At 47.5% G+C, this 25396-nt stretch overlaps 1 protein-coding gene across 1 annotated transcript in view; it reads left to right on the top strand.

Annotated features, from left to right (window-relative positions):
• Nucleotides 1-25396, top strand: part of CTNNBL1 (catenin beta like 1) — a 174012-nt gene that overhangs the window by 61707 nt on the left and 86909 nt on the right. The window contains exons 5-10 of the mRNA XM_004697979.2: nucleotides 270-367; nucleotides 8566-8659; nucleotides 11184-11275; nucleotides 19510-19582; nucleotides 19827-19885; nucleotides 21206-21354. Of these exons, the coding sequence (XP_004698036.2) occupies nucleotides 270-367; nucleotides 8566-8659; nucleotides 11184-11275; nucleotides 19510-19582; nucleotides 19827-19885; nucleotides 21206-21354 (565 nt within the window). The remainder of the gene's footprint in view (nucleotides 1-269; nucleotides 368-8565; nucleotides 8660-11183; nucleotides 11276-19509; nucleotides 19583-19826; nucleotides 19886-21205; nucleotides 21355-25396) is intronic.

Below are 25396 nucleotides of genomic sequence, written 5' to 3'. Positions count from 1 at the left end.
AGGGTGCCGGCCTATTTCTCACTGGAAAGGAGACCTGCGTGAGCTATCCAAAGCTCTGAAAACGCTGCAAAGGGCAGCGCACCTGAGGAGCAAGTCGCTGGGAAGGCATCCGAAAGAAAGCGGGCCTGTTGCGCATCCGCATCGAGCGCCGCGGCGGCGGCAAGGGCCCGGCAGAAGAGGCGCTCATAAGCCTGGCGCTACTCACAGGTGACTTCCCCCCAACGTCGGCGGGGTGGCGATCCGCATGTGCTTTCCTTAACCGTCTTCACATGTGTCCATAGCAGTGGTGGATTTGCTGCAGGAGTTCACAGACATCGACACCCTCCATGAGAGTGAAGAGGGGGCGGAAGTCCTCATCGACGCTCTGGTAAGTTGGGGCGCTGTGGGTTTGCGTCGGGGTTAGCCGGCTAGGGCGGTGGCACTGGGTACAGTGATCTGTGAGCAGCCCGGGATGTTGAGAGTAAGATTGTACCCTAAGTGGGGCACTCACTCCACTTGGGCTTCTGTTAGGTGAGGGGTTGTCGAGACCTGCTGTCGACAAGCCCTTTCTCATCCTTTCTACCAAGAGCAGCTCAGGTGGGTATCGCCGAGGCCATTTGCATGCACAGCCTCGCAGCTGAAGCGCAGACACACAACATGGTATGCCCCGCTCGCGCACTGGGCACTTGAACCGGTGTGCCCTTGGCCTCCAGGTGCCTGTGCTTTCTCCCCGCCCCCACCCTCCACTCCACCGTGTGTTGCTCTTCACCTTTTAGCAAAGAACTCTCCCAGACGTTTGGGTTTTCTTCCCGGGTTTCTAGTCCCCAGGGGGCGGGAAGGAGAGACGGGTATTAGGATATACCTTACAGGTGTGCAAGCAGAGAGGAATCAGGGAGCAGTCACTAGACCGCTCAGCCAGGCCAGAGCCACAGTCCCTGCCTGTAGAAGGCAGACCCAGCCACCCCTTCTGTGGCGGCTAAGCTGGGCCCGTGATATCCTCCTCCACTGTCATCCCAGGGAGCAGCCAATAGGAAGGAGGCGGTGTATGAGCCAGAGCCTGCCCCGCCGGGCCCCATCGAGTCTAATGGAGGCTGATGGGTGAGGAAATGCTCATGTGGAAAGGAAGAGGAAGCCTCCCCTTGGCCACTCAGCCGGGTCCCCGCCACGCCTGTCCCTACCACACCAGAGTCCCTCTCACACGGCTGTCTGAGAGGTGGAGGGCCCGCCCTGGCCAGGGGCAGAAGGGGATCTCGTCTCTGACACATCCTTCGGTGTTCTGTCCACCCACCAAGCTGTCACCCTCCTCAAGACCCTAATGATTCTCTTCCTTTCTCTCCCCTTCCCCTCCATCTCACCTGGTCTCTTCCATCAGGAAAGAGCGTTAGCCAGCCCTGGTGTTGTGTGTTTTGCAGACTATCAGAGATTCCACTTGCACTGGAAGCACCGGAGCTGCTCATTAGGCTGCTTTTATAGGTCTCCCCCCCCTCCCAGACCTTCCGGGTCAGAATCGATGGGACTGTGGTGCCCCAAATGACTCCGAGGCCTTCAGAAGCATGAGACACCACCCCCCCTTGCCCTTTCTTGCTAAAGGTTCTCGACCCTAGAGAGCCCCGTGTGCCATGCCCACTGCTGGCATTTGCTGTGAATGACGGGGTTACGAACCCACTGGATATGAAGAACTGGCTCATCCGGAGCGTGCAGCCGGAACCCAGCAGGGCCATCTGTGACTGAGCTTGATGAAAATTTCTATGGCCGTTTTTCTTACAAGCCCTTTCCTGGAGAGGGCTGCCACTTGTATAGAATTCCAGGCCTTTCTAGTTCCTCTAAACAACTGTGCAGAGAGAAAAGGATGATGTTGGGGTGTCCTTGTGATTTGAGGAGCATCTGAAGGCAGGCTGTGGCCCCTGCTCCCTCCCTGTGTCCCCGCAGTGTCATCTGTGCAGGCTTACCTTCCAGAGGTTAATTACAGTGGCCCCGACGAAGCCTCCCGCCTGGTCCCCGGGCTGATTTTAATTACTATCCTCTGCTTGTGTGAACAGAGGCGGCAGAGAGCAGGGAACAGCTAGCCTGGCTGCTGCTTGTCACACGGCCCGGAGACAGCAGTGCTCACAAAGTCCCTTTTGTGTTTTCCGTGTTGCCAAGCCCACCGACAAAAGCTGGATCTTAGCAATTTTATTGTTTGGGTTGGGGAGGGGGGCACGGGACAACAACAGTTTGTCCTCAGCCTGGGGAGCCATTAAGTAGCTGCTGTACAGGGTTTGCTGGCTGTCATGTGGAGTATTTTATTATTAATATTACTATTTTAAGATTTCGACTCATAGCTTTATGCTGTCGGGTCTGGTGTGAATCACAACCAGTCGAGCATTTCTGAACTCCGGCGTCTTAAGTGTTCGTGTGCAACCATCAGAAGCCATCAGCGTATATTAAAGGTCAGCACAAGTGGGTGGTCTTCCATCTATTTTTTACTACCCTTGTGCTGCATTCAGGAAGAAATTCGATAAGTATTCTCAATATTGCAAGGCTTGAGTTGTCTTTGCGGTTTTAATTTGAGGCCAGTTCTGAGGCCTGGGACTGCTGAGCAGAGACTAGAGGGCGCGGAGCAGAATTGATGCGGTGTGCACTTTGCAGTACTGCCGGTCTCTTTCCCAGGTGGACATGCTAAGCAATAGAGCAGCACATGTGTGGGGAAACAGAGCTGTCCTGGCCTTCTCCGGGAGCTTTGGGTTTTACATTTCAGGTCACAGCCACTGCTGTCACGTAGGCAAAGCAGTGAGCGTTTGGGCCCTGCAACACACTGACGTGGGGACCTGGGGAAAGGGGCGCTGTTCTGAGAAGTCGTGGGTGGGCGGGGTCCCGGCGGTGCTCTGTTGTGATTCGCTGACAAAGGCTGGACTCCTTGGGGATACTGATCTAATTGGAGTCACTTTTCTATAGAACGGTTCCCATAGTTCGTCACGCGCTTGACTGTTCCATGCCACTCTGCCTCTGGGTTGGCATGCCGTGTTTATCTTGGTTTCCTGGAATCCTCGTTCTCACTCTTGAAAGCCTAACTTGAGCCTCTGGGTGGGTTATAGATACCCGTGGATAAGCTCGTTTTTGCTGAGTGTGATTCCCGCCAGAGGCATGGTCTAAGTCTTGGCTCTGTCACTTACCTATCCATTTTGTTCTCAATTTGTTTTCTTCTGTAACATGGGGCTAACAATAGTATCTAACATACAGGGCAAAGCTAAAGTAAGACAATTTTAAGTAAGTCTTTAGAACTGTACCTGGCACAGAATAAGACACCCAAGGAATGTTGGCTATTATTGTTACAAAGGTATTATGCCTGGACTCCATAAGCACCTTATACATTTCAGGGTAAGCTTACATGTGTCATCTTCCACACAGTGAGATGTTTCTGAACGACAGTTGTGTACAGAGCATGAGACAGCTACTTCAAAGGGTGGCAAACCCAGAAAAACACACTACCATTGAGTTGATTCAGACATAGTGATTCTATATAAGGTTTCTGAGGTTGTCAGTCTTTTTTTTTTTTTTTTTTTTGAGGCTGTCAATCTTTACGGGAGCAGACACCCTCGTCTTTCTCCTGCAGAGTGGCTGGGGGGTTTAAGCCACCGACCTTGTGTGTCGCAGTTCAACGCTTAACCAACAGGTCCAGTGCTTAACCCACACCACCAGAAGTTGCAGGCCTAACTGAAATATGCAAAGATAGGAAATTTGGGGGGGTGTTGTTTTGTTTTGTAAATTTTAAAAGGATGCAATAAGTATTGAGAACATAAGGTAACATATCGAGAATGTCTGTGAGAGATGCAAGCTTCTGTGGAAATGAGAATGGAGCCATCACCCATGATAGAAGCAAAAATCAAGGAGTGCAAGGTGCAGATTTTCACAGTGGCCTCTGGGGGAAGACATCGGCGGCTGTGAGGAGTATGGCTGGGCTATGAAGCCGGCAGAGGGAGGAGCAGTCACCACCATAGGCCTTCACCGTCACACCTGGACTCTGGAGTCCAGAGGTCCTTGTGCGCATTGTATCTCAGGCAAGATTTACGTGAAGACATCTGGTCTGGAAAGGAGACATAAGACCCCCCCCCCCAAAATAATAATATCAACGATGTAAGGAAATAAAATGTTACATTAATACACAGCATAAAAGGTACTAGGGTCTATGGAAAAGAACAATGAAGTTGTTGAAAGGACAAGTCTAGGAGTTTGAAATGTAAGATAGGAGCCCTGGTGGTGTAGTGGGTTGCACATTGGGCTAGTAATCACAAGGTCAGCAGTTCGAAACCATCAGCTGCTCCATGGAATTAAGATGAGACTTTAAAAAAAAAATGAATAAAATGTAGAAAGCTTATGTAGAAACTGTAGACCTTGATAAGAAGTTGGTGTGAAATGCCCAGTGTGAAGGGAGTAATTAGATGATTGTAAGGGAGCGTGATACGGTCTGGCAGCTGTGTGGATAACGGATCAGAGGAGCAAGAGTAGAAGCAGGGGGGCAAGTTAGGATTTTACATCCAAGTGAGAGGGGGTGGTGGCCTGGACCAGAGCAGCTGTGTGGAAGTGGGCCAAGGAGGGGGATTTGAGCTGTGTTTGAAGGTTGAGTAGAGGATTGTTGATGGCTTGGATCTGAGAGGTCAAGGAAAGAGAAGAATCACGGCTGGGTTTTAGCTCGGACAACTGGAGGGATGATGAAATGTGGGCCATCATATTAGGTTTGTGATTCTTGTTAAATCCAGTAGAGATGTCAGCTTCCAAAATTGCTCTCTAAAGGATAAAATATGATTAGGCAGGTTGCAAACAAGTCTACCTTTTACATGATGATCAAATACCACAACAGAGCCCTGGTGGTACTTGTCAGGTAAGCATTGGACTGCTAAGCAAAGGATTGGTGGTTCAAACCCACCTGCTACTCCTCTGGGAGAAAGATGAGGCTCTCTGCTCCCGTAAAGATCCATATTCTTGGAAACTTTATGTGAGGTCCCTCTGTGAGTCAGAATTGACTTGGTGACAGTGGGCTTGTTTAGTTTGGTTGGATACTATCATATGCATCCTCAAAAAGTATTGCTTGATTAAGATTCAAGGTGATAGGTTTTGCTTTAATATGAAGTTTCTGGAACTCCTGGTAAATGGACAAACTAAATCTTGAGAAAACTTAATAGGTTGATTGGACCAGACAGAAAAGCAGCATTCCTTCAAACACCCCCCACCAACACCACCCATCCCTCCTGTCTTGCATCCATCCTTGCCGTCAAGTGGAAAAGGCTCTGTCTGCTGCCCTTGAACTTTGTCTCAACAAAATCTGGCTGAATGTTGTTTAGGAGCCCCACTAACAAGCAGCAATAACTAATGTCTTCTCAGAAAATGTCGAATGTGATACAGTCCTGACTTTCAAGGCCAGGGTTGCTTTTTTCTGCCTGGTGCTGTAATCCCTAAGCAGGACTTGTTTCTAGTCTCAGATAGTCACAAGCCCCCCACCCCACCCCCACCCCCAAATAGGCATGAAGGCCAAGCCTAGGGATTAAGGCAAACAGGATAGAATGCTAATTTGTGCTTCTTCTTAGGCAATAGCCAGAGCTATGCATAATAGAAATGTTTTTCCAAGGGTTTTCTGAGCTAAATATATTTTGACTGCTTTTGGCCTTCCTGCTATCAGATAAAATTGCATTTAACCCAGCAAAACATAAAGTTTCACACTTTGCAAGCTTCAAAAGGCTGCCTGTAAGAAGTTTGATTTCCAGAGCAAGCAAACCACTTTCCCCCTAGCCTGACACCCATTATCTACCCATAGCCATTCAGCTCTGGGGTTTGAGCGGGTGGCTCACTGCCACTGTCCCCGCCACTGTCCAGACCGCAGAGAGGAGACACATAACTAAGGCTCACGGAGGAGGAAAAGTGAAAATAAATAAAATCATGCAGATAAAGCGGCACTAAGCAATCGAAACCTGTGAAGCAGCTTGCAGACCCGGCAAGCCTCGGGAGGCCCAGTGGACTGCCGAGTCCGCTGCGTGCGGATGGAGGGAGATTACAAGTCAATCAGGGTGAATTTGAGGAAAACAGACGGTGACATGGTTCATATTTTCCCCGGATGATTTGCCGTTTTCTCGCCGACACCCAAATCGTCCAAGTAGTGAAGGGCAGCATTGCAGTTGGGTTTCTTTGGTGAAGCTCTCGTGGCTGCGAGATGTGAGGGCGAGATTGTCTGTCTCCTTGTGTAAGAGGGGACAACCACTCCCACTTATGTCTGTGGGCCCTTTTCTCTCTGGGACCAGTGTCGTGTCTCCCCCTCAAGCCCCCCTAGAGACCACCTTCCAGTCTAACTCACCCCTGGCTGTAAAGGTATCACAAACTAGCTAGTCATTTCCGCTGCGTCCTAATACTTCCCTTGAGCCCCGCCCTGAAAGACGAGAGAAGCCTCGTTTCTAGATCGCCCCTCTTGGCCATCACCCTCCACCCTCAGGCTGGTTTGCATTGTGTCAAGCTGGGCCCATGGGTGGCCTTGCACACAGATGCTTAGGAAGTGTCCGTTAGGTGAGATCACGCCCTTCTCACCCCTTCTGACACTGAAGTGATCGGGCTTAATGGGGAAAAATAGAGTCTGGGAGTTGGTCACCCCTGCCACCCGCTTTGTGACTTTAGCCGGGTTAATTAACACCTCTGAACCTTTGTTGTCTCACCTGTAAGAGCTGTGAGGATGGCACGGGGGTGAGTGGAGTGATACATGGGAGGAGGCAATTATAATGCACACCTAAGTGTTCTGTTGGTTTACATCCAGCACCTTCTCTGAGTGTCTGCCCTGTGTGGCATTTCGATAGACTTTGAAGGACAGTTCAAGACGAGTCCCTGCCCGAGGTTTTTGTGAGTCAGAACAAGGGTGAGGCAGAGCACACATTCCATCTCATCTGTGCAGCGCAGCCCCGTTTCTTAAGTGAGAACCTAGGGATACACCGGGATGTGCAGCAGATTTGTTTATGTTAAGACATCAGTTTCCTTATTGACTTCCTACCTAGAAATCCACCAGGTAGATACACTTCTGGATAACAGAGAAAGGTGTTTGCTTTGTGGGCCCATGGTTCCCTGAGAGCAGTCTCTCTAAGAACCCAAATCGTGCACGGAAGGGAGCAGGAATTAGTAAAAGCACGATTTCATCCCAGAGGCTGGAAGCTTGGTTTTACTTTTAGCCTTTAGCCTAACAAAACCTACTGCATAATCAGGGTGCTCTTTCGTTTCACACTTCCGAAATGGGATTCCGTTATAAAGATGAAACGGAAAGTGTGCTATGCCTCACCCTCGTTCTGACTCATGGCACCTGTTTAAAAACAAAACACACCCCAGGAGTTAGCCAGGTAGCCTGTGCTTCCACTGGGCTAGCTCGTCTTCACACAGCACCTTTTTTTTTCTTTTTTTTCTCCCCCTTTTTAAAGGCACCGTAGGTGATGAGTTTGAGTTTTTGGCACAAGGTTGGTGGTTCAAGAACACCCACCCGCTGCTGTGAGGGAAAAAGGATGAGACTAACTGCTCCCACAGGGCTTTGCAGCCTCAGAACACCTTCCTAAGTCAGAATCCACTTGTTGGCACCGAGATGGTTGGATAGTGAGACTGAGACAAGCCTGCTAATGCGAGAACTTGTCCGAAGCTGCCCGCTGATCACAGAGACATGCCTAAACACGTTTGAACTGGAGCCCCAGTAGCAATGTGTTTTGACTTACCCTCCCCTTGATACATGTCGTACATACCTCCATGAGTGTAGTAGAGCACAGCGTGTAGTAGCCACAACCAACCCCCTGGAAGGAATGAGTTGCTGGGCCGAGGCCCGGGCTCAGGGTAGTCATCTCAGGGGATACCCCGAGTCAACTGCCATCCCAGCTCACAAAATTCTATATCCTCCTTTGTGGAGGAGCAGTTGGGTCTCGAAGGCTGGCAAATAGCTGTGTAAGGGACAGTTTGGAGCAAAGCGGGGTGAAGAAAATCCTAGCAGCAAGGAAGCAATTAGTCCAAAGTCCTCCTGGGTCATGTGGGCCAGCCTCCACGACCTGATCCCAGGTGAACGCGCTGGTGTCCAGCTACCTCTGCTGACTGCACTAAAAGGCATTGCAGTAGGAGGTCCTGGATGGAGGGGGGAAATGCAGAACAAAACTCAAAACCAAACAAAAGATTAGGCTCACTGGTCTGATGAGAGACTGGTGGAGTCCCTGAGACTTTGGTCCTTAATCATCCTAGAACTGAGCACCCAGGGCCTAGAAAGTGATGGCTTTGTAGCACCAGGGAGGTAGACATTCTTTGGAACCATCAACCGTACGATATCAGAAGGGCATCACTTGTCCAGGTGTGAAGCTCACAAGGCCACAAAGGATACGAGAGAACGAGGACTGGGATCAGTAAACATGGGGCGAGTGGGGAAAGGGCTCTTACATCGGAGGGGATAACAATCCACGTCACGAATCAAAGTGTGTATGGAGTATGGACTGGAAAGCCAATGTGAGAGGCAGAAGGAGAAAGTAGTGGGAAGCCGGCCAGCGTGAGGGGACGGGACATTGCGGGCTGTTTTGTGATGCTGTGCCCTGTCTCCTGTTGCTTCTGCTCCTGAAGGTGGACGGGCAGGTAGTCGCGCTGCTGGTGCAGAATTTGGAGCGCCTGGACGAATCCGTGAAAGAAGAAGCAGATGGGGTCCACAATACTCTGGGTGAGGAGAAGGGGGCCCGGTCATCCCTGGGTCCCTCTGCGCTTGTTTTGGGGGCCTGGGTGGCCATCGAAGTTGCTCCACCGTAGCAGAGGTAGCAGAAGGGCGGGGCCTTTCCTCGTGCACCTACACTGCCCATAGAGCCACGGCTTTGGTAACCCTCCGGGGCACAAATCACAGTGCCTTGTTAGCAGGCCTTTTTTTTTTTCTTTCCATTTTTTGCTTTGGGAAAAGGAATATTGTAGAGTTTTAAAATTCTCCCTCCGTGTGGATGTTTCCTTCCCGCCTTTTCCTGCACTGTCACTGTGTAGCTCTGTCGGACGTTTTGTTTGGAAAAGAGACCGGTCTTCCTCTCCTCGTAGGTGCCGTTGGCTGGTTCAGCTCTGAGTTGACATCTTGCCCGGCTTTCAGCATCTGCTCATTTCAGCAGCTTCCTCCGTGGTGTTCTCCTCTCCCTCCTCCAATTTCCCCAGCCCTAACCATTGCGAAGTTGCCCAGCCAGTGGCCTATTTAAAACCGCACCTTCGGGTAGTCCTCTTTATCGCCTGTCGCTGTCTTTTGAAACTAGAGGTGACATATCTGTAAGCAGAGCTTGAGAAATGGACGAGGCCCAGTGGAAGCAGAAATGTTGATGAGATTAGATTTTCTCCCCGCTCCTTTGTGTGTACCACGGATTCCTCTTGTAGTTCCGGCCTCTCCTCGACGAGGATTATCATAAAGAAGGGCAAGATGCAGTGCCGAGGGAGCTAAGAGAAGAGAGAGCCTAGTGAGCTATAATTTGGGAGTCGGCACCGGTTGGCTAGAGCTAACCATATGTCAGCTGGATTTTGCTGGCAGCAAGCTTATCAAAGTCTTAACTGACTGTTAATAAAAGGGGGTGGGGGGGCTGCCCGCTGTCGTGGAGAAAGCCGTGGACTAGTAGCAGTGTGCAGAGACCTCGTGTAGTGGCATCTTGGCCACCTGCCAACCACTCAGGAGACTCGATCCCCTCTGCCCACCTCCCCCCCCCAAGCGCCTGTGTTTGTCAGACACTGTGCTAGGCGCCGGGTAGATTGAAGATGCCGTCGGTATGGCTGGCCTCTTCAAGGGCAGCCGAACGGGAATTCCTCCGACAGAAAGGAAATACAGTGCACAGTGCCGAAAGGCTTCATGGGCGAAGGAAAGGCCCTGTGGAATAAAGAGGGGGCCTCTCTAAATTGCCGGCTAGGAGCAGGTCGCGGACTGGGACCCAATATGATGAAGACAGGTGCCGCTTGACAAGTGGAGAAGTGTGAGAAGCGGCCTTGGGCAGGGGAGCAGCAGCTGCAAAGTCTGGGAGCCATGCGCGGGAATGAGCTCGGGCTGCGGGGAGGGGATGGGGGGGCCTACGTTCATCCAGATTATGGAAGACAAGAAGTTGGGGTTTTATTCTTTGGCGCCCACAGGAAGTCATCTGCAGTGTCAGCAGAAGAGGAAGATAAGATAAAAGCATAGGAGATCAGAGTCAATGAGTTGTTGATCCCCACCCCTCTTCTTTTCTAAAGAACATAATTCAGGGTGTTGGGAGGATTCTCCTCTGTCAGGGGTCTCTGCTGCACCCCTGTCCAGTCCCTCTTTGCCGTGTCATTGGCAAGGCTGACACGGTGAGGGCGTGAGGAAGAAGATGGGGAGTGTGGTCCTTTCTTCGGCCCTTCCTTTCTCCTTCAGAGCGCAGACGTGTGCTCAGAGAACACAGAACCCTATCTTCCTTGTAACATGGGAGATACCCTAGGTTCTGGAACAGAAGGGGCCTTGAGGAAATGAAAGGATGAGACCATAGGGAATTTCTTATTCTAGGCTCTTTTTTAGTATCATAGTTATGGAATTGCCTTTTTTGTTTTGCTTTTTCTTGCCTCCTGTTTTTAAATGTTTACAGTAAGCAGCACTTTGGCTGCTGTGGGAGATAGCAGACCCCCATTGCCTCTGACTACCTGGTAGGCACCTCAGCCAAAATGGGCTCTATCATTTTGTTGAATTACAAAAGGCCATGCTTGCCCACTGTGCAGTGTCTTGGCTGGCAGATGATAAAAAAAATACATGTGCAAAGGAGAACTGAAAGTGGACGATTCAGGAACGAACAGATCACCTGGGCAGCAATGGGTTTGTGTCTGCTGGTTTTGTTTTTGACGTTTCCTAAGGTCTCTGCCTCTGTAAGTCGCAGGGCTCGGGGCCCCTGTTCAGTGAGCTTCTCAGGCACACTCTCAGGTGTGTCCACGTGCTGCTCCCCCGATTAGCAGAGACTCACCAGAGATTGCTTAGATGATTCCGATCGTTCCCAGTGAGGAGCTTCCCGTGTGTAAAGTGTAACACACCTTGAAGAAAAAGAGAAAACCAGACAAAAGCCCAAACCACAGCAACTCCCTGGTTAATGTAAAAATGACAGCGGAGCATCTGGCTGGGAGGGAAGCAGGGACGTGGGGAGAGACGTCCAAGGCCTATCTGGAAAGGAAGCTGGTCCGTTGGAAACCAAGTTGCCCTGCTAAACAATCAATTATTTATTTCCCTTCAGCTATTGTGGAAAACATGTCTGAGTTCCGGCCCGAGATGTGTACAGAGGCAGCCCAGCAGGGCCTTCTGCAGTGGCTGTTGAAGAGGCTGAAGGTAAGTCTGGTTTTGAGGGCCGTGGCACAAACCTGGTTGCACTGAGCACATCTGGTCCCGGGCCATAGGGTTCTGTTTGGGAAGGTTCTGATACCTCTTAACCTGCTGGTTCTCTTTATTTCAAAAGAAGGAACTTTACAGATAACCTTTAATATTTTAGAACATAATTTAAACATGTTGTCAAAGCAAATTATTATGTTGTAGAAGATGCGAAAAAGAAAGATATAGTGTCCCTCTTCTGATCCCTTCCAGGCCTGCTTCCCAGAGGGCCACTGGGAATTTCTGCTTTTCCTTTCAGAAGTTTTCCATGCAGGCAGCACAGGGGGTTTCAGGAACTGAATGATGCAGCATTTTGTTGCAACTCGGTTTGTTTGTTTTGCTGAACTAATGGCTGCTTCATACATCAGTGGATGGATGTACCAGACTCACTGTAACCATTTCTCAGTGTACAATGGTTTTTTACTGTAGAAACAGCGATGCAGTGCATATCCTTGTATACCTAGACTATTTTTGCTTGCACGCTTGTTGAATTTACTTCCAGGATAAATTCCTAGAAGAGGAGTTGATAAGTCAGAGTATATGTATATAGGTACTGGAATATTGGAAAATTGTCCCCAAACGGCTGATTTTTGAGTGTCCGTTTCCTTCTATGGAGCCCTCATAGCTTACTGGTTATTCATTGGGCTGCTAAGTACAAGGTCAGTAGTTTGAAACCAGCTGCTGCTCCATGGGGGAAAACCCTGGCTTTCTACTCCTGTAAAGAAGTACAATCTCGACAACCCACAGGGCCAGTTCTCCCCTGCCTGACAGGGTCGTTAGGAGTCAATGTCGGCTCACGGCAGTGAGAATTTCCTTCTAGATAATATTTTATATCCCTATAAGAAGATCAGATAATACAACTATCATTCAAATGTACCCTTCAACCACTCAAGTCAATGTTGAGGAAATTCTACCAACTTATTCATTCTGAAATTGATCAAATGTCCAGTTAAGTTACATTGATAATTACTGGCAACTGGAACACCAGAATTAGAATGTGTTAGTTTGGGTACTTTAGAGAAACAAAACCTTAACTCTACAAAAGAATTTTGATTCTGTGAAATCAGGACCAATTAAAAAAAAAATTTTTTTTTTTTTTCGGTTTCTTGAGACTCTTGGTACAGATTCAAGGATTCCTCAAGGATCCTTCATTAGACCAGAATGTTAAACCTCTTCTGCTTTTTGAAAGTTGTTGTAATTTTCCAGTCTTCAGAATCTAACTTGCCTTTTGAAATTGTACAGACAGGGAAGAAAATTGACACCTTTGGGTGTTTTTGGCTTGGGTTCTATTACGCTGATGACTGTAATAAAGCGGGTCCATTGGTGGACTAGTTATTGCCTCTTAGGCATAGGGTGTGCCGTCTCTAAAATGATTTTTTAAGGTTCCAGGGTATTTAAACATTAAAATGCTATTTGGTTATTTGACTAGGAAGTAAGTGAGTGCCCTTAGAAATGTGCTGCCAGAGCATGAACGACAGCAAGCCCTCCCCGGGTGAGGCCAGCAAGGAGGCATGACTTCTGAACCAGTGCCTTGCTCTGACTTCTCTTAATCTAGGGAAGCACGTGTCACCATCTCTGCCATCATAAACATGGCAGCACAGCAGCGAGAAGGCTGCACCCAGATCAGACTTTTTCCTTAGTAGTTGTGTAACTGAAGGCAGTTGGTCCCTTAACTTGTCTGGGATCGTATTTCCTGCCTTTCTAGTTTCACAGGGTCTCTGACGTTCAAGTGTGAGGATGCTTTTCAGTTGTAAAAGTCTGTTTTACAATGCGTTTCAGTGGGGGTTCCTTATCAAGATTGCCTACAGAACTCTCAAAAAATACTGATTCCCAGACCCATTGTCCCAGTCCTTGATGTTGGTCTATTTTAGAAAAGTCCTGCAGGTGAGTGAGTCCCAGATTGATTTAAAATTCCATTTTCAGTCTGCCAGTGTCTGTCTATTCAGGAACCTAATGTAACCTACAGTGGTACTGACTGTCGTCTCCAGCATAGCTTTCTCTCTCTCTCTGCCTATTTTTTCTAAAGCCCCTTAACCTAGTCCAGTGATCCCTGGTAGCACAGTGCTTAAAGCACTCCACTGCTAACTGAAAGGTCGATGGTTCCAATCCACCATAAGAGAAAGCCGTGGCAGCCTACTTCTGTGTAGCTTTCAGTCCTAGAAACCCTGCAGGGAGGCATGCTGTCTTGTGTGGTTGCTGTGGGTCAGAGTCAGCTTGACAAGTGATGGGTGGGTGAGTTATCAGAGCTCCCTCCTGACCTACCACCTGCCCTGCAATGGTCACAGTTATTTTGACCATCGTGTCTATCTTCATTCACGCTGTGCTACTTTCCCCACCGGAATGACCTTTATTTCTTGTTTCTGAATTGTACACAACCTTAAAGAGCTTGCTGGTATGGTGTTCATGCCTTGGGCTAAAAACTTCAAGATCAGCAGTTCAAAACCTCTAGGTACTCACAGGGAGAAAGATGAGGCTTTCTACCTGAGTAAAGATGATGTACAGCTTTAGAAACCCAGTGGGCAGTCCTGCCCTGTCCTATAGGGGTGCTGTGAGTCAGAATTAACACGATAGCAGCTTCAATCCCTACTCTGCCATGGACCTAACATCACTTGGCATGGACGCTTAGAACTTTAGGGAAAATAATACCTTTCGTCATAGATAGAAAACTACAAATCGAGGTCTGGATTAAGTGCCACGCCCCAACCCATACTGATGGTTAGATACAGAGCCATGCTCCAATGTTCTGGAAATTTTCTCATATCCCTTTTAAACAGCACTCTTTGCCCTCAGCCTGTACTGCCCTCTCTTCATTTATTACCACTCGCTCTCTTGTGAAAGTTACATGTAGATTCAAATACACGAGGGGGCTTCAAAAGGTTCGTGGGGAAACGGACTTGAAAAATAAGGGGGATATTTTTTTGAAGGCCCTTCTCTTTCTTGTGGTTGTAACACTCCAGGTGCACTTTTTCTTCAACTGGATGTGGAGATAGTACCAGCACCTGGAAGACACTCCAGGAGCCCTGGTGGTGTCGTGGTTAGGTGGTGAACTGCTGACCCACAGGCTAGCAGTTTGGAACCACCAGCCTGTCCTCGGGAGAGAGAGATGAGGTTTTCTACAGCCATAAAGAGTTGTCATTTCAGAAGTCACTGCCCTACAGAGTTAGCATGGGAGACATCCATTCCATTGTGTGTGCCTTTAATATTCTTAATTTACCTGAGAGCAAAAACTCTGTCTCGGTCATATTTGCATCTCCTTTTGGTGGTTTTGAAAATGTGGTCTCCTAGCCCGCAGCATCAGCAGCTCCTGGGAACTTGCTAGAACTTGGTAGGACCTCTTGGGCCTACCTACCAGCTGTACAGAGTGGGGGTGAAGCCAACAGTGTGTGTTTTGACAAACCCTCCGGGGGCTTCTGATGCACGGCAAAGACTGAAGACCACTGTCGTAGAGCGCTGCCACAATGCTGCCTATCATATATTTATCCAATAACCCGTGAGTAATTAAGTGTGTGGCACATTGATGACAGGCATTCCAGCCTTGTCTGCCTCCTTTTTTTCATGGGGAGTCTGACTTTTACAGACAAACACATGGCTCTCTTCATCCACCAAGCAAAGCAGATTGGTTCTAATGAGGAAGAAGCCGGTAGCTGATGATTGTATTGAACGGATTAGCAGGTAGTGTGAGAGGCACCACATCGTGGTTCCGTTTGGGGAAAATATCAACTGTTTCGGGTGTTGTGTACTATGGAAAATAACAATTTTAATCACTCGCACACATTCACCCATTTTCCCCGGTTAAACTGATGCTTCAAAAACTTCTGGGATGTTCCGTTTATGCATTCATAAATTGAGAACTGGTTACAAGCCCGTAGCCCCTTGTGACCAGATGTGGGAGGTCGGTGAGCACAGTCTCTTGTGCAGGGCTCGGGGGTCTGCATCTGCCCCTGCTGGTGCAGGTACTAGAGGTGGACAGCAGAAATCACGTGTAGTTCGGACTACAGGTGGTAACATCGGTAACATCTTTGTCTTAGACTTGCTTTTTTTAAAAAAAGCAGCTGTGCTCAAAAGGTGAAGTTTAATTTTATGGAAGGCTAGGACATGCTGAGTAAACACCTATGCTTGACTCTTATAATTACTCTGCTATCTGAAAGACTTCGGATCGACAGGCTCACGGATAGAAGAGAGCCCCACAAGCACCAAGCCGCAGCACTTCAATGTGCAGACTCAAAGAGGCTGTTCTGTTAGCAAATTCCCCTTTCCTGCTTGTGACCGAATGCCTTTGTCACCTGCCCACTTGGTATTTAATGCGCAGGCTTGGCAATGGTCATCTCTGGCTGAGGTTTAAACAGAAACGCAATTTCCTTGGTGACCTTTGTCTTTAGCAAGACATAAAAGAACACTTTTTTCTACCCCCACCTGGCCTAGTGTCTGTTCTTTCTTCTCCACGGGTTTTAGACATGTGGTGGTGGTCATCCTTGTGGATGGCTCCTCTGCTGAGTGTCATGTATGGACTCTCATAATGCCCAGAGTCTCCTCCTTGTGCCTTCCGTGTGCTGTTTGTCATTCTCGCTAACAAGGATGTGAAGTGGATGCTGCTATCCCCAGGTGAAAAGGAGGGAAGATTCCCAGAGAGGGGAAATCATGTTGTGCGAACCACCTGGGAAGTATGTGGGAGATCCTTGGAGACCCCGGGTACCTCCTCCTCTCCAGCATCCCAGCCCTCCCAATGCAAGATTCAGGGTCTGGGAATCCTGGGGCCAAATCATACCATTTCCTGAATCGATTTCCTACCTTGTGGCATTTGTTTTGTTGTTGCTTTTTTTAATAGAGGAGATGATGTTTTTGATTTCAAGAAATCTGCTCTGGCTATAAAAGGGTCACATGGCAAAAGCTGGAGAATTGCGAGGGGAAACTGGCATGCTCAGTAGAGGAGAACGCAGCCATTGGGTGTAAATGGTTCATTTGACACAACACCCTCATGAGAAAGGGCTGACTTATTCTCTTTAGTGTAAGAGGAATCTGGTTAGAGAGGTAGGGTGATTGGGCCAAGGACACATAGCTGGTAACTGTTAAAGCTGAGATTTCTAGTCCAGGTTTCTCTGATTCAATCTTCCAGAAAATGTTCCGTTCCTGCTGTGTACTAGGGTCTCTCATCTTACTTAATTCTCACAGTAACTCCTCAAAGAATAAATTATTTCCACTTTACAGTTGGGAATTCCCAAACATTCTCCATGCATGGTGCTCTTAGTGCCTCCATAATTCTGTTTTCATGGCACCCCTATGCCCAAACATCCCCAACAGACCAATGTACCAAAGAGGTAGGGCCAAGCGTAACAAGTATTTATGTCCTAGTAATTTGTTAGCCATTAAAAAAAACCCAATATATATATAAATTGGAAAACATTTACTTACTAACATATGTGAGTGGCTTATGGGTACTACCCACCTTCTCAGACCTCAGGACACCAAGCACCCCTATTCCTGTTCCACATTTCCACACAGTTGTTTTCTCCCAACAGTCCCCCAAGCCCAGCTTCAAGTGTACCTCAAGTCAGTCGATAATTCTTGTTCAACAGATGCCTTGTGTGCCATGATTTTCTCAAAAATTTCAAGTCCCTTGCAGTGTCTTCATCAGTTTGTTATGATGCCCAGGTACCAGGGCCCACAGTTGGAGAACTGCTGGCTTCGGGTAACGCACATCGTAGTGGGATGCTCATGTCTCAAGTGTAGGTATATCTGATTGCAAGTCCATGACCTGTAGGGGAGAAAATGATTGTGTAACTGAATCGAATTAATTTTAATTCATTGTAAAAAATTTAAATGCTATTAACAATGAAAGAACAAGGTTCGTGTATAATTTACCTGTTTCCTGGAGTGCTTCATTCTGTGCCTGGCATCTGGTGTGAGCCCAACAACTGTATAGTGAAAGAAAGAGAAAGCTCCCTCACACTCCGGGCACAAGAGTTTATAACATCAGCTAAAAGACCAAGAGGCACTGGAATCACAAGAAGACCATTATTGTAGTTGCCTGATGCTTTTTGGTTTGTTTCATTTAAATGTGCCATATTTCTGGTCCACAAAGACTTCATCCTACTTAGGTGAATTGCCACTGAGATCTTAATAGCTCATGAGTGTCCATCTGAGATGCAAACATTGGTCTCTCCCTGTTGAGAAGAAATTAAAGTAATGAAAATTGAAGACATACAGAAACACTTAGTCCAATGGACTAATAGACCATGTGACCACCACACCCTGCGATCAGAAAAACTCGATGGTGCCCAGATAATACTGCCCATTGCTTGAGAAAGGAGCACATTGGAATCTCCTGGGTGGAACGGGAGAAAGATGTGGAACAAACTCACAATCATGAAGGGGTATTAGTCTTGCTGGTCAGTTAGAGATCTGTGGAATCCCAAGAATCTAGCCCTTAGGATCTGGAATTGAACTCACCCTGGGGGTCTAATTTTCAGTCAAGCAATAGACAGGTCTATAAGGGGAATAATAGCACCATCGATGGGTGCACACCTCACAATAATTGACCACTAGGGATTGAGGGGGCAGCAGTGAGTGAAGGACAGAGTGTAGAAGGGCCAGGAAATAGGGAGAGATGGAGACAGGAAAGGCAGGGAGGGTGCAGTGGGCCGTGCTATACTGAAGGGATTGAGGTGAAATATTATGTATTGAAGGTACAGCGGATGATCTGTTCTGTGAACTTTAATACACACATACAAATGTAATCGATCAATAAATGTGTTGCTTCAAACAAAAGCCTAGACCTTTGACAAGCTGCCTGGAAGTTGGTGGTAGATTTAAACCTTGAAATTAATAGCAGCAATACTTGAAACTCGCCTGACTTGAGTCAGTAATTGGGTTAGCAAGCACCTTGGTTCAGATGGGGGATCACTCCTTGGCTCCTCACCTTTGTGCTTTGATTTTTGTAAAACCGTTTTTCTTAAAGCGAAACACATCACAGATTGCATTTAGGCCGAGGCGGTCCCATTGACTGTCTTGGAACAAGGCTTCCAGCTTACCTAGGGAGCCACAATCCCTTGCAGTCAGCACACGGAAGACCTTGCATTTACAGATCTTTTCATCTAAGGCGGGTCAGACCTGGTCAGCCTCCTGAAGCCCTGTGGGGTGCACTTAGACTTGACGAGGCAGCCGTGAGCAGAAAACGGGAAAGAGGCCGATGTTGCTTCATTAGGGGCCACTCTTCCTTCTTAAGTGCAAAATCAATGTCCGAGCAGAACTGTGAATGGTGCTGCGGTGATGGAAGTGTTCGCTCCAAGATAAACACTGGCCCTGCCCTTCCCAGGCACGGAAATGATTTGTCATCTCAAAAAACTGGGCATAGGTGGCACGGCTACTGCAGATGGACAGCTATTGTCTATGTGCCTGCATGTTTTAAGGATTGCAGGTCCTGGAAATAAAGCATATCCTGGGGTCTACTCCTCTCTGTGCCCCTTTATCCACGATGAACTGTTAACAGTGAGACTCGGGCAGCCCTGTGGACGGCTGGGAGAGACGGTCCCTGCAATTGCTGTGTCCCCTTCGAAGTCCCCAAGTAGCAGAACAGGCAGCAGGGGAAGAATTGTGGGTAGCAATTTGGGTGTTAAAATATTAACACATTTTTGCATATTTAATGTGGTTTCCTTTTTAAATAGTAGGCAGATTATGGCCTAGGAACAGTAGGTTTATTTCAAATTAATATTTAAACATTTTTTAAAAGGGAAGAAGTACTTAGTTATAAATACATTTGGTTCCTCTAAACAAGAGACGACTTTGTTTTCTCTGATTGCATACCAGTTAATTTGGGGTCTACTTTGAGGATAGTAACCCGTGAAAAGAAGCTTCGGCGGGGCGGGGAGAGATTGTCTTAAAACTTCATAACTTGCACCTCGAGCACCTACAGGGTGCCGGACCGCTGGTCTCTGAACACCCCAAAGAGGGAACCTAGGCAGACGTCACAGAGGGACTTTCATGCCTGGGCGTGAAGTGTGCGGGAGCCCTCGTGTGTATCTGCCCTACCACCTAGGGCTTCACGCTGTGACACTTGAGTCCCGGCTCTGGGGAGCAGGCCCTAACACACCTTTTCTCTCCTCCTCTCTAACTCGGATCCCAGTCCTTGTGAAAAATTTGCCCTGGGGAAGGAAGCAAGGCCCTTAACGTCTTCTCTCATTTCTCCTCTCTCCCCACAGGCAAAGACGCCTTTCGATGGCAACAAACTGTATTGCAGTGAAGTGCTGGCCATACTGCTGCAGAACAGTGACGGTGAGTTGGGGCCCTCTTGGCATTGATCTTCTGTTAGGGTAGGAGCCAGGCGTGTTTCAGATCATGACAGCGAGCTCTCTTGCCTTCGGCATCCCCTTGCTCTCCCCCGCACTCTCTGTGCAGCTTTTGTACTCTGTCAAGCTGTATTGATTTTGTTTGCTGATGTATCAGTGTTAGACGGCTGTAAAATCTGACAGTTAGCTTCATTTTTTTCCCCCTTCCTCTCTTTTCCCGCCCCTTTTAGAAAACAGGGAATTGCTCGGGGAGCTGGATGGAATCGACGTGCTTCTTCAGCAGTTATCGGTGAGTAATTCTTCTGCTTCCTGTCTGCCATGAAGATGGGGCCTGTCCTAAGTGGGGGGTGGAGCTGGAGCTGGTGGACAGGAACCAGCCGCCTGATGAGACCAGTGTGGTAGGAAGTCTGTTGACAGGATGACGTCACATTGGAGGGACGTGGCCTGTCTCTTGTTCTGAGTCCCTTGCCCTTTGTCACTGGATGTCATTGTATGTTCTTGGACCCCAAATGCCCAATTACGTACAGAGTCAGCCCACTCCCAAAGTCCTGCTCCATTCCTTTCGATCTGCCATTGAGACGCAGGCAGTCCATCCAGGGTCCCGAGAAGCCCACGTTCCCGTGCACCAGCCAGGGTTGGGAAGGGCGTGTGGTACCAGAGCCTGAGAGGAGAAAGGGAAGATTGCCGCCTGCGTGCCATGAAAGATGTAAATCCAGTTGGAATGTTTTTCGGCTGGCATGCTGAAAATGGTGTGAAGATTTCTCCTAACAAACCTCATCTGCGCTCCTCCAGCAACCAGGCTGAAAATAGAACATTTGGAAGAGAGCTTGAGAGTGTTGGAGTGTCTGAGATCTCAGTTTGCATACACCGTCTGCTCTCAAGCAAACAGCCCAAGTGCTTGGCTTCCACCCCCAGCAGAGTTTTATCACGTGAATCCGCTTCCAGGTCTGGGAAGGTGCTTAGTCTTGCGCCTGGCAGCTGATTGATCATTTTGTACCAGATTGTCTGGGTGTGCACATACTATTTAAAAGGTCCTCACTACCACCACCACCACCATGTGGTACATCTTTGGCAAACACACACTTTTGCTTTCAATCCGTCATGTGACTAGGAAACTCTCCCTTCTGTTGAGCCCAGACTTGCCCGTGCTGGGCTCTGGTAGGAAAGGGCAGTGGCTGGGTCAGGCAGTGTGCGGTGCCTGGCGGGGTTCGGTTTCTGCACCTGGGTACCGCGACTGCAGGGCAGGGCTGCTCCCTTTATTCGTGTGGTTACCTGTGTCTGTTATGGCGTTTGCAGAGCCATGTTATATTTTACAGTTGAAATATAAGTGTTTGGGGTTTAGTTTTTAATCTCTCCCAGAAACGATCGATTACTCATAAAGCCAATGGTCAGCTAAGTGTTTGGATGTGTTTGTGTGTGTGTTTCGTTTAAACTGACTGAATGCCTGGGAGTCAGAGACTAGTGGAAGTGGATGCCAAGGTTCTTGATGTGGTTCCACGTCTTCACGAGTGGGGTTCTGGTGCCCGGCAGGCTTTGTGACTTGCTGGGTGATGGCCGATACAGACATTCCCTCATGGCTCTGTGCTGCCTGCTGTCTTTTGCCTGACAGGTGTTTAAAAGACACAATCCCAGCACGGCTGAGGAGCAGGAGATGATGGAGAATCTGTTTGATGCACTCTGCTCCTGCCTGATGCTCAGTTCCAATCGGGAGCGTTTCCTGAAGGGAGAGGGGCTTCAGCTGATGAATCTCATGCTCAGGTAAGGTTCTCATCTCTGCGCTCTCCCAGCTTTTGTGTCCCTGGCTCCTCACTGGTCATGTGGATTCAAGAACACAGGTTACTCTGTTGCGTTTCCTAGCAGTAAGGTCTTCAGGCATGTGTACATGCGTCTCTTCTGTGTGAGGTGAGGCTGCTCCCACTGCTCTTGTTGTGGACTGCCCAGTGGATTCCAGTCACAGTGAGGGTGCATGACAGAGTAGAGCTGTCCCAGAGGAGGAATTCCCAGGTTGTCATCTTGCTGGGAACAATTGCCCAGCCTTTTCTCCCACCGAGTAGCTAGTAGGTTGAACCACCGACCTTTTGCCACCACAGCTCCTCACATAAGCTGATCAAGGGTTGATAAAAAGTTTGTTTCTGGTTTGCTTGGACCGTCTGGTGTCAACTGGTAATCTGACCATCCCACTGAAGGGCATGTCGTCTAGCTTGCCCTTCTCTTAGTGCATTGATTTGGGGGAAATCTAGTCATTAACTTCTGAGCTTATCCCGTGTTCATTTCTTACCTTAGCCCACCCTTTTGTATATGACACCCACAGACCTCTCATCCCATTTATTTATTATCCCATTTATTGATCCCCTATTTTTGTCAGATACAGCACAATATCACTGTCTCCCTTCCCCCTTTGTTGATTCAGTAGCAACGGAGTGTCTGTGTGCGGTCTGCCTAGCATAGGAGCTATGAAATGTGTCCAGTAGACCCAAGCTTTCTCCATAGTCCTTTCTTTGTTATTTCATGATCAGTGCTCAATCCTCAAATCCTTAAGAGGGCAGCATCTTCGTATAGTCACTGAGTCCTAAAGTTGGAAGCAAGAGAGGCAGCCCCTCCCTTCCTGCCCTCTCGCTTTCTCTGTCTTTTGTGAGAAATGTGGGTAGGAATGGAATTGGAGTGGGCCAAGAGGGCACAGCGTAACCAGAGGATCGGGTAAGTTCTGGAGAGGCACCAGTGTTTTGTTTGCATGATTGGAAGACTTAAATCTTTATGGAATGGTTCTGCAGGAAATTGAGCCCGGGTTTGCTTTTTTTTTTGAAACTTACATACATTGAAAATGCTGTCAGAGTAAGGTATTTATTTGAAGAATTTAAAACGATAAGTGGACATATACTTGTTTATATAATTTAGAATAGAAACATGCTGCTAACACTTCACTTGGGGCCTGGGTAAGTGCTGGGCTTACAGAGAAGACAAGCTGAACACAAACAGCTACCAGAACACAACCCTTCTTTGGGTGTTGGCTCCCTTCTATTCTTTTCTTCTTTTTCTATAATTGTTTGCTTTGTTTTTAGCAACTTTTTGCAGGCCTGTCATACGTGTCACGGGTTGCTCTTAAAGTTAACCTTGCTGTCCACATATTGAGTGAGTAAAGGTCTCCCACGCTATGGTGTCATCTTCAGCCGAGTTGCCACTCACTGCTCAATGGGTTAAAGGGGATATACTTAGCTCGCTTAGTATTCTTCTGTTGTTCATATTGAGGTTTTTTCAACATTTTGCTATTATGAGAAATTCTACAACGACCACTTTTGCCTTTTAAACAAGTTCTGCATTTCAGATTGTGAGGCATGCGTGTTGAAAGCCTGTTCTCTGTAAAGGCTTGCACGGGCCTACCGATGCAGCGGGTGTCTTCATTTCTGCCGTGGACACCAGGCCGTAGATTGATTGAAAGTCTTCCTTTGAGGAATTGCTTTTGCAAAAAGATTTTTTTCAAGTGCAGAGAGGAGCGGGGAAATTACTCAGAGGCCTTCAGTGTGTAGCTGGGTTTTGCTAGCTGTACGCTCTCGGGCCTTTTGTTTATTTGTCTGTCTGCCGTAACCGTTTAATTGCCTGTCCTTTGTTGGGATGACCCACCTCCACCCAAGCAAACAGCACGGGAAGGAGGCGCGTTTGACGGCTTAGGCCTTCCAACCCCAAAACTACACTCCGCAGGGGCTCGGCCTCTTCCAGGTCTGAGCTGTCAGCGCCTTCGGACGGTCGAGTGCAAATCTGAAGCGATGTGTTCTTGTAGTATGTGGCTCGGTGATGTGCAGTCATGGGGCACGGAATAAATAGCCAGAAATATGGAATGCTGAGGTTTCGGCAAGGCTAATTGAAGAGAGGGGCTCCAAATGACTTGGAAACCCTACCTCTCCAGGACCTCCTGGCTTTTTTTTTTTTAAATGCAAAAGTTGCTGTTACATTAATTCTCTTGCATTAATTAGTCATTATTAGCAGATTCAGCACTTTCTTTTTTGTCTTTCCCATGCTTTTTGTTCTCGGTTATTTTTCTTCTTCCGACTCCCAAGTAGAAATTTTAATTGGAAGGGAATATTCTTCCACCCCTCACCCCCCCTGATCTTCTGACTGTCTAGAGAGAGGCCCTGGGAGAGGTGGGAGCTGTAACACCGAATATGAATCTTTACTTCGATCGGTCATGCATCAAACAACTGTGACAGTCCCTCTCGGCGGAGAGGGATGAAATGATAAGCTTGGAGGTTGAAGTGATGTGGCTTTGGGGCGTTGCTCTTATTCTCACCACCCCTGTTATTTTGGCTGACTCACCATCGACTTTCTGGCCTTCTGACCCTCAGTTTCTGCATCGGACCAATGGGAGAAATAATGCCAGCTTTGCAGGGACGTTCCGGGAGCTAAAGGCACCACCTGTAAGGTAGCTGAGACCGTTCTTTCCAGGTCATAAGCATGTTGCCATTGGAACACTGCTATGGTGTTATGTAAGTGCTAGGTTTCCACGGGAACAAATAACAAAGGCTAGTGGAGGAGGCAGACACTAAATAACTGTAACATTATTTAATGTAGTCGCGTAAAAGGGAAGTGCCTACTGAGATCTGAGAACACAGATTTGAGGAACATTTACCTTTGTATGTTGACATCCATGCACCCCCCCTCCCCCGATTCTTGATTGTTTTTATCAAGGGGGTCACAAATAAGATAGTCAGTTATACACACACAACATCTTCACACTTATGTATATATGTGCATACATGCTTACAACCCCCAATTCCGTATCTTTATCAACTTTATATGCACTAAGTGTACCCATTTTCTGTGTGCAGTTGTGATTTTGACAGATACATGTGACTTTACTTCCTCCATCACAGTGAAGGTACAGACTAGCACTGTCAGTAGAAATACAAGGTGAGCAAAATGTGTCATTTCAAATTTTGTTGTAGCCACATTGTAAAGAGTTAAAAGAAACAGATGAAGTCGGTTTTAATAATAGCTGAAGGGACTTCAAAAGGGTGTGAAAAAAATGGAATGAAAAGGTAATGGATTTTTTTCAGAAACTAAAGCTTTCCAGAAGCGCCTGCATAGTTTATTTAGCCAAATATACTGGGGGGGTGGGGGAGCTGGGGGTGGAGAAAAAGGTAATTTAACATGTGATTCATATTGACATTGTTGCTGAGCCATTTGACTTTTTTTTTCACCTAGAGTCTTCCAAGTCCAATGTGCACTTTGCAGTCACATTTCAATTCAAATGGTGTGCATTCGCCTCATATAAATTTACAATTGGAAAGTAAATTCTTATACTCAAATTATTTTCCAATAACCAAATTGAAAACCTTTTTTTAAAATTGAAACTTTAAAGTTACTTATTTTAAAAGATGTTTTTTTAATTTAAAAAAATTTTAAACTTAGTTCTTCAATGAACGAGCCATATTTCACACATGGCTCCAGGCAGCTGTATGGAAAACACATGCAAATTGTTTCTATCACTTCAGAAAGTTCTATTGATCCTCATGTCTGTTTTTGCCAAGACTGCACTAACTTTATTATTATTACTTTATAGTAAGACTTATGGTCAGGGATGTGAGTCCCCAACTTTCCATAAATACTTGTGCATAAGCCAAGTTTTCCAGCACATTTTTAATGCAGTTTTTGTGGTAAAATTAGGTTGCCTCGGCTGATATTCAGGCCGGCTTATACTCGAGTATATACGGTAATTCTTATTTTCAAAACTGTGTTTGAACACATGTATTCATGTGTCTTTTATGTCAATTTTGGAACCAACCCATCAGTTCCAGAAGGCTAAACG

The sequence above is a fragment of the Echinops telfairi genome, unplaced genomic scaffold (genome assembly GCF_000313985.2).
Source record: "Echinops telfairi isolate 266 unplaced genomic scaffold, ASM31398v2 ScPeMD7_5592;HRSCAF=6446, whole genome shotgun sequence".
Taxonomy (NCBI): domain Eukaryota; kingdom Metazoa; phylum Chordata; class Mammalia; order Afrosoricida; family Tenrecidae; genus Echinops; species Echinops telfairi.
The sequence above is the reverse complement of the archived record's forward strand: the minus strand, read 5'-3'. Positions and strand labels throughout refer to the sequence as shown.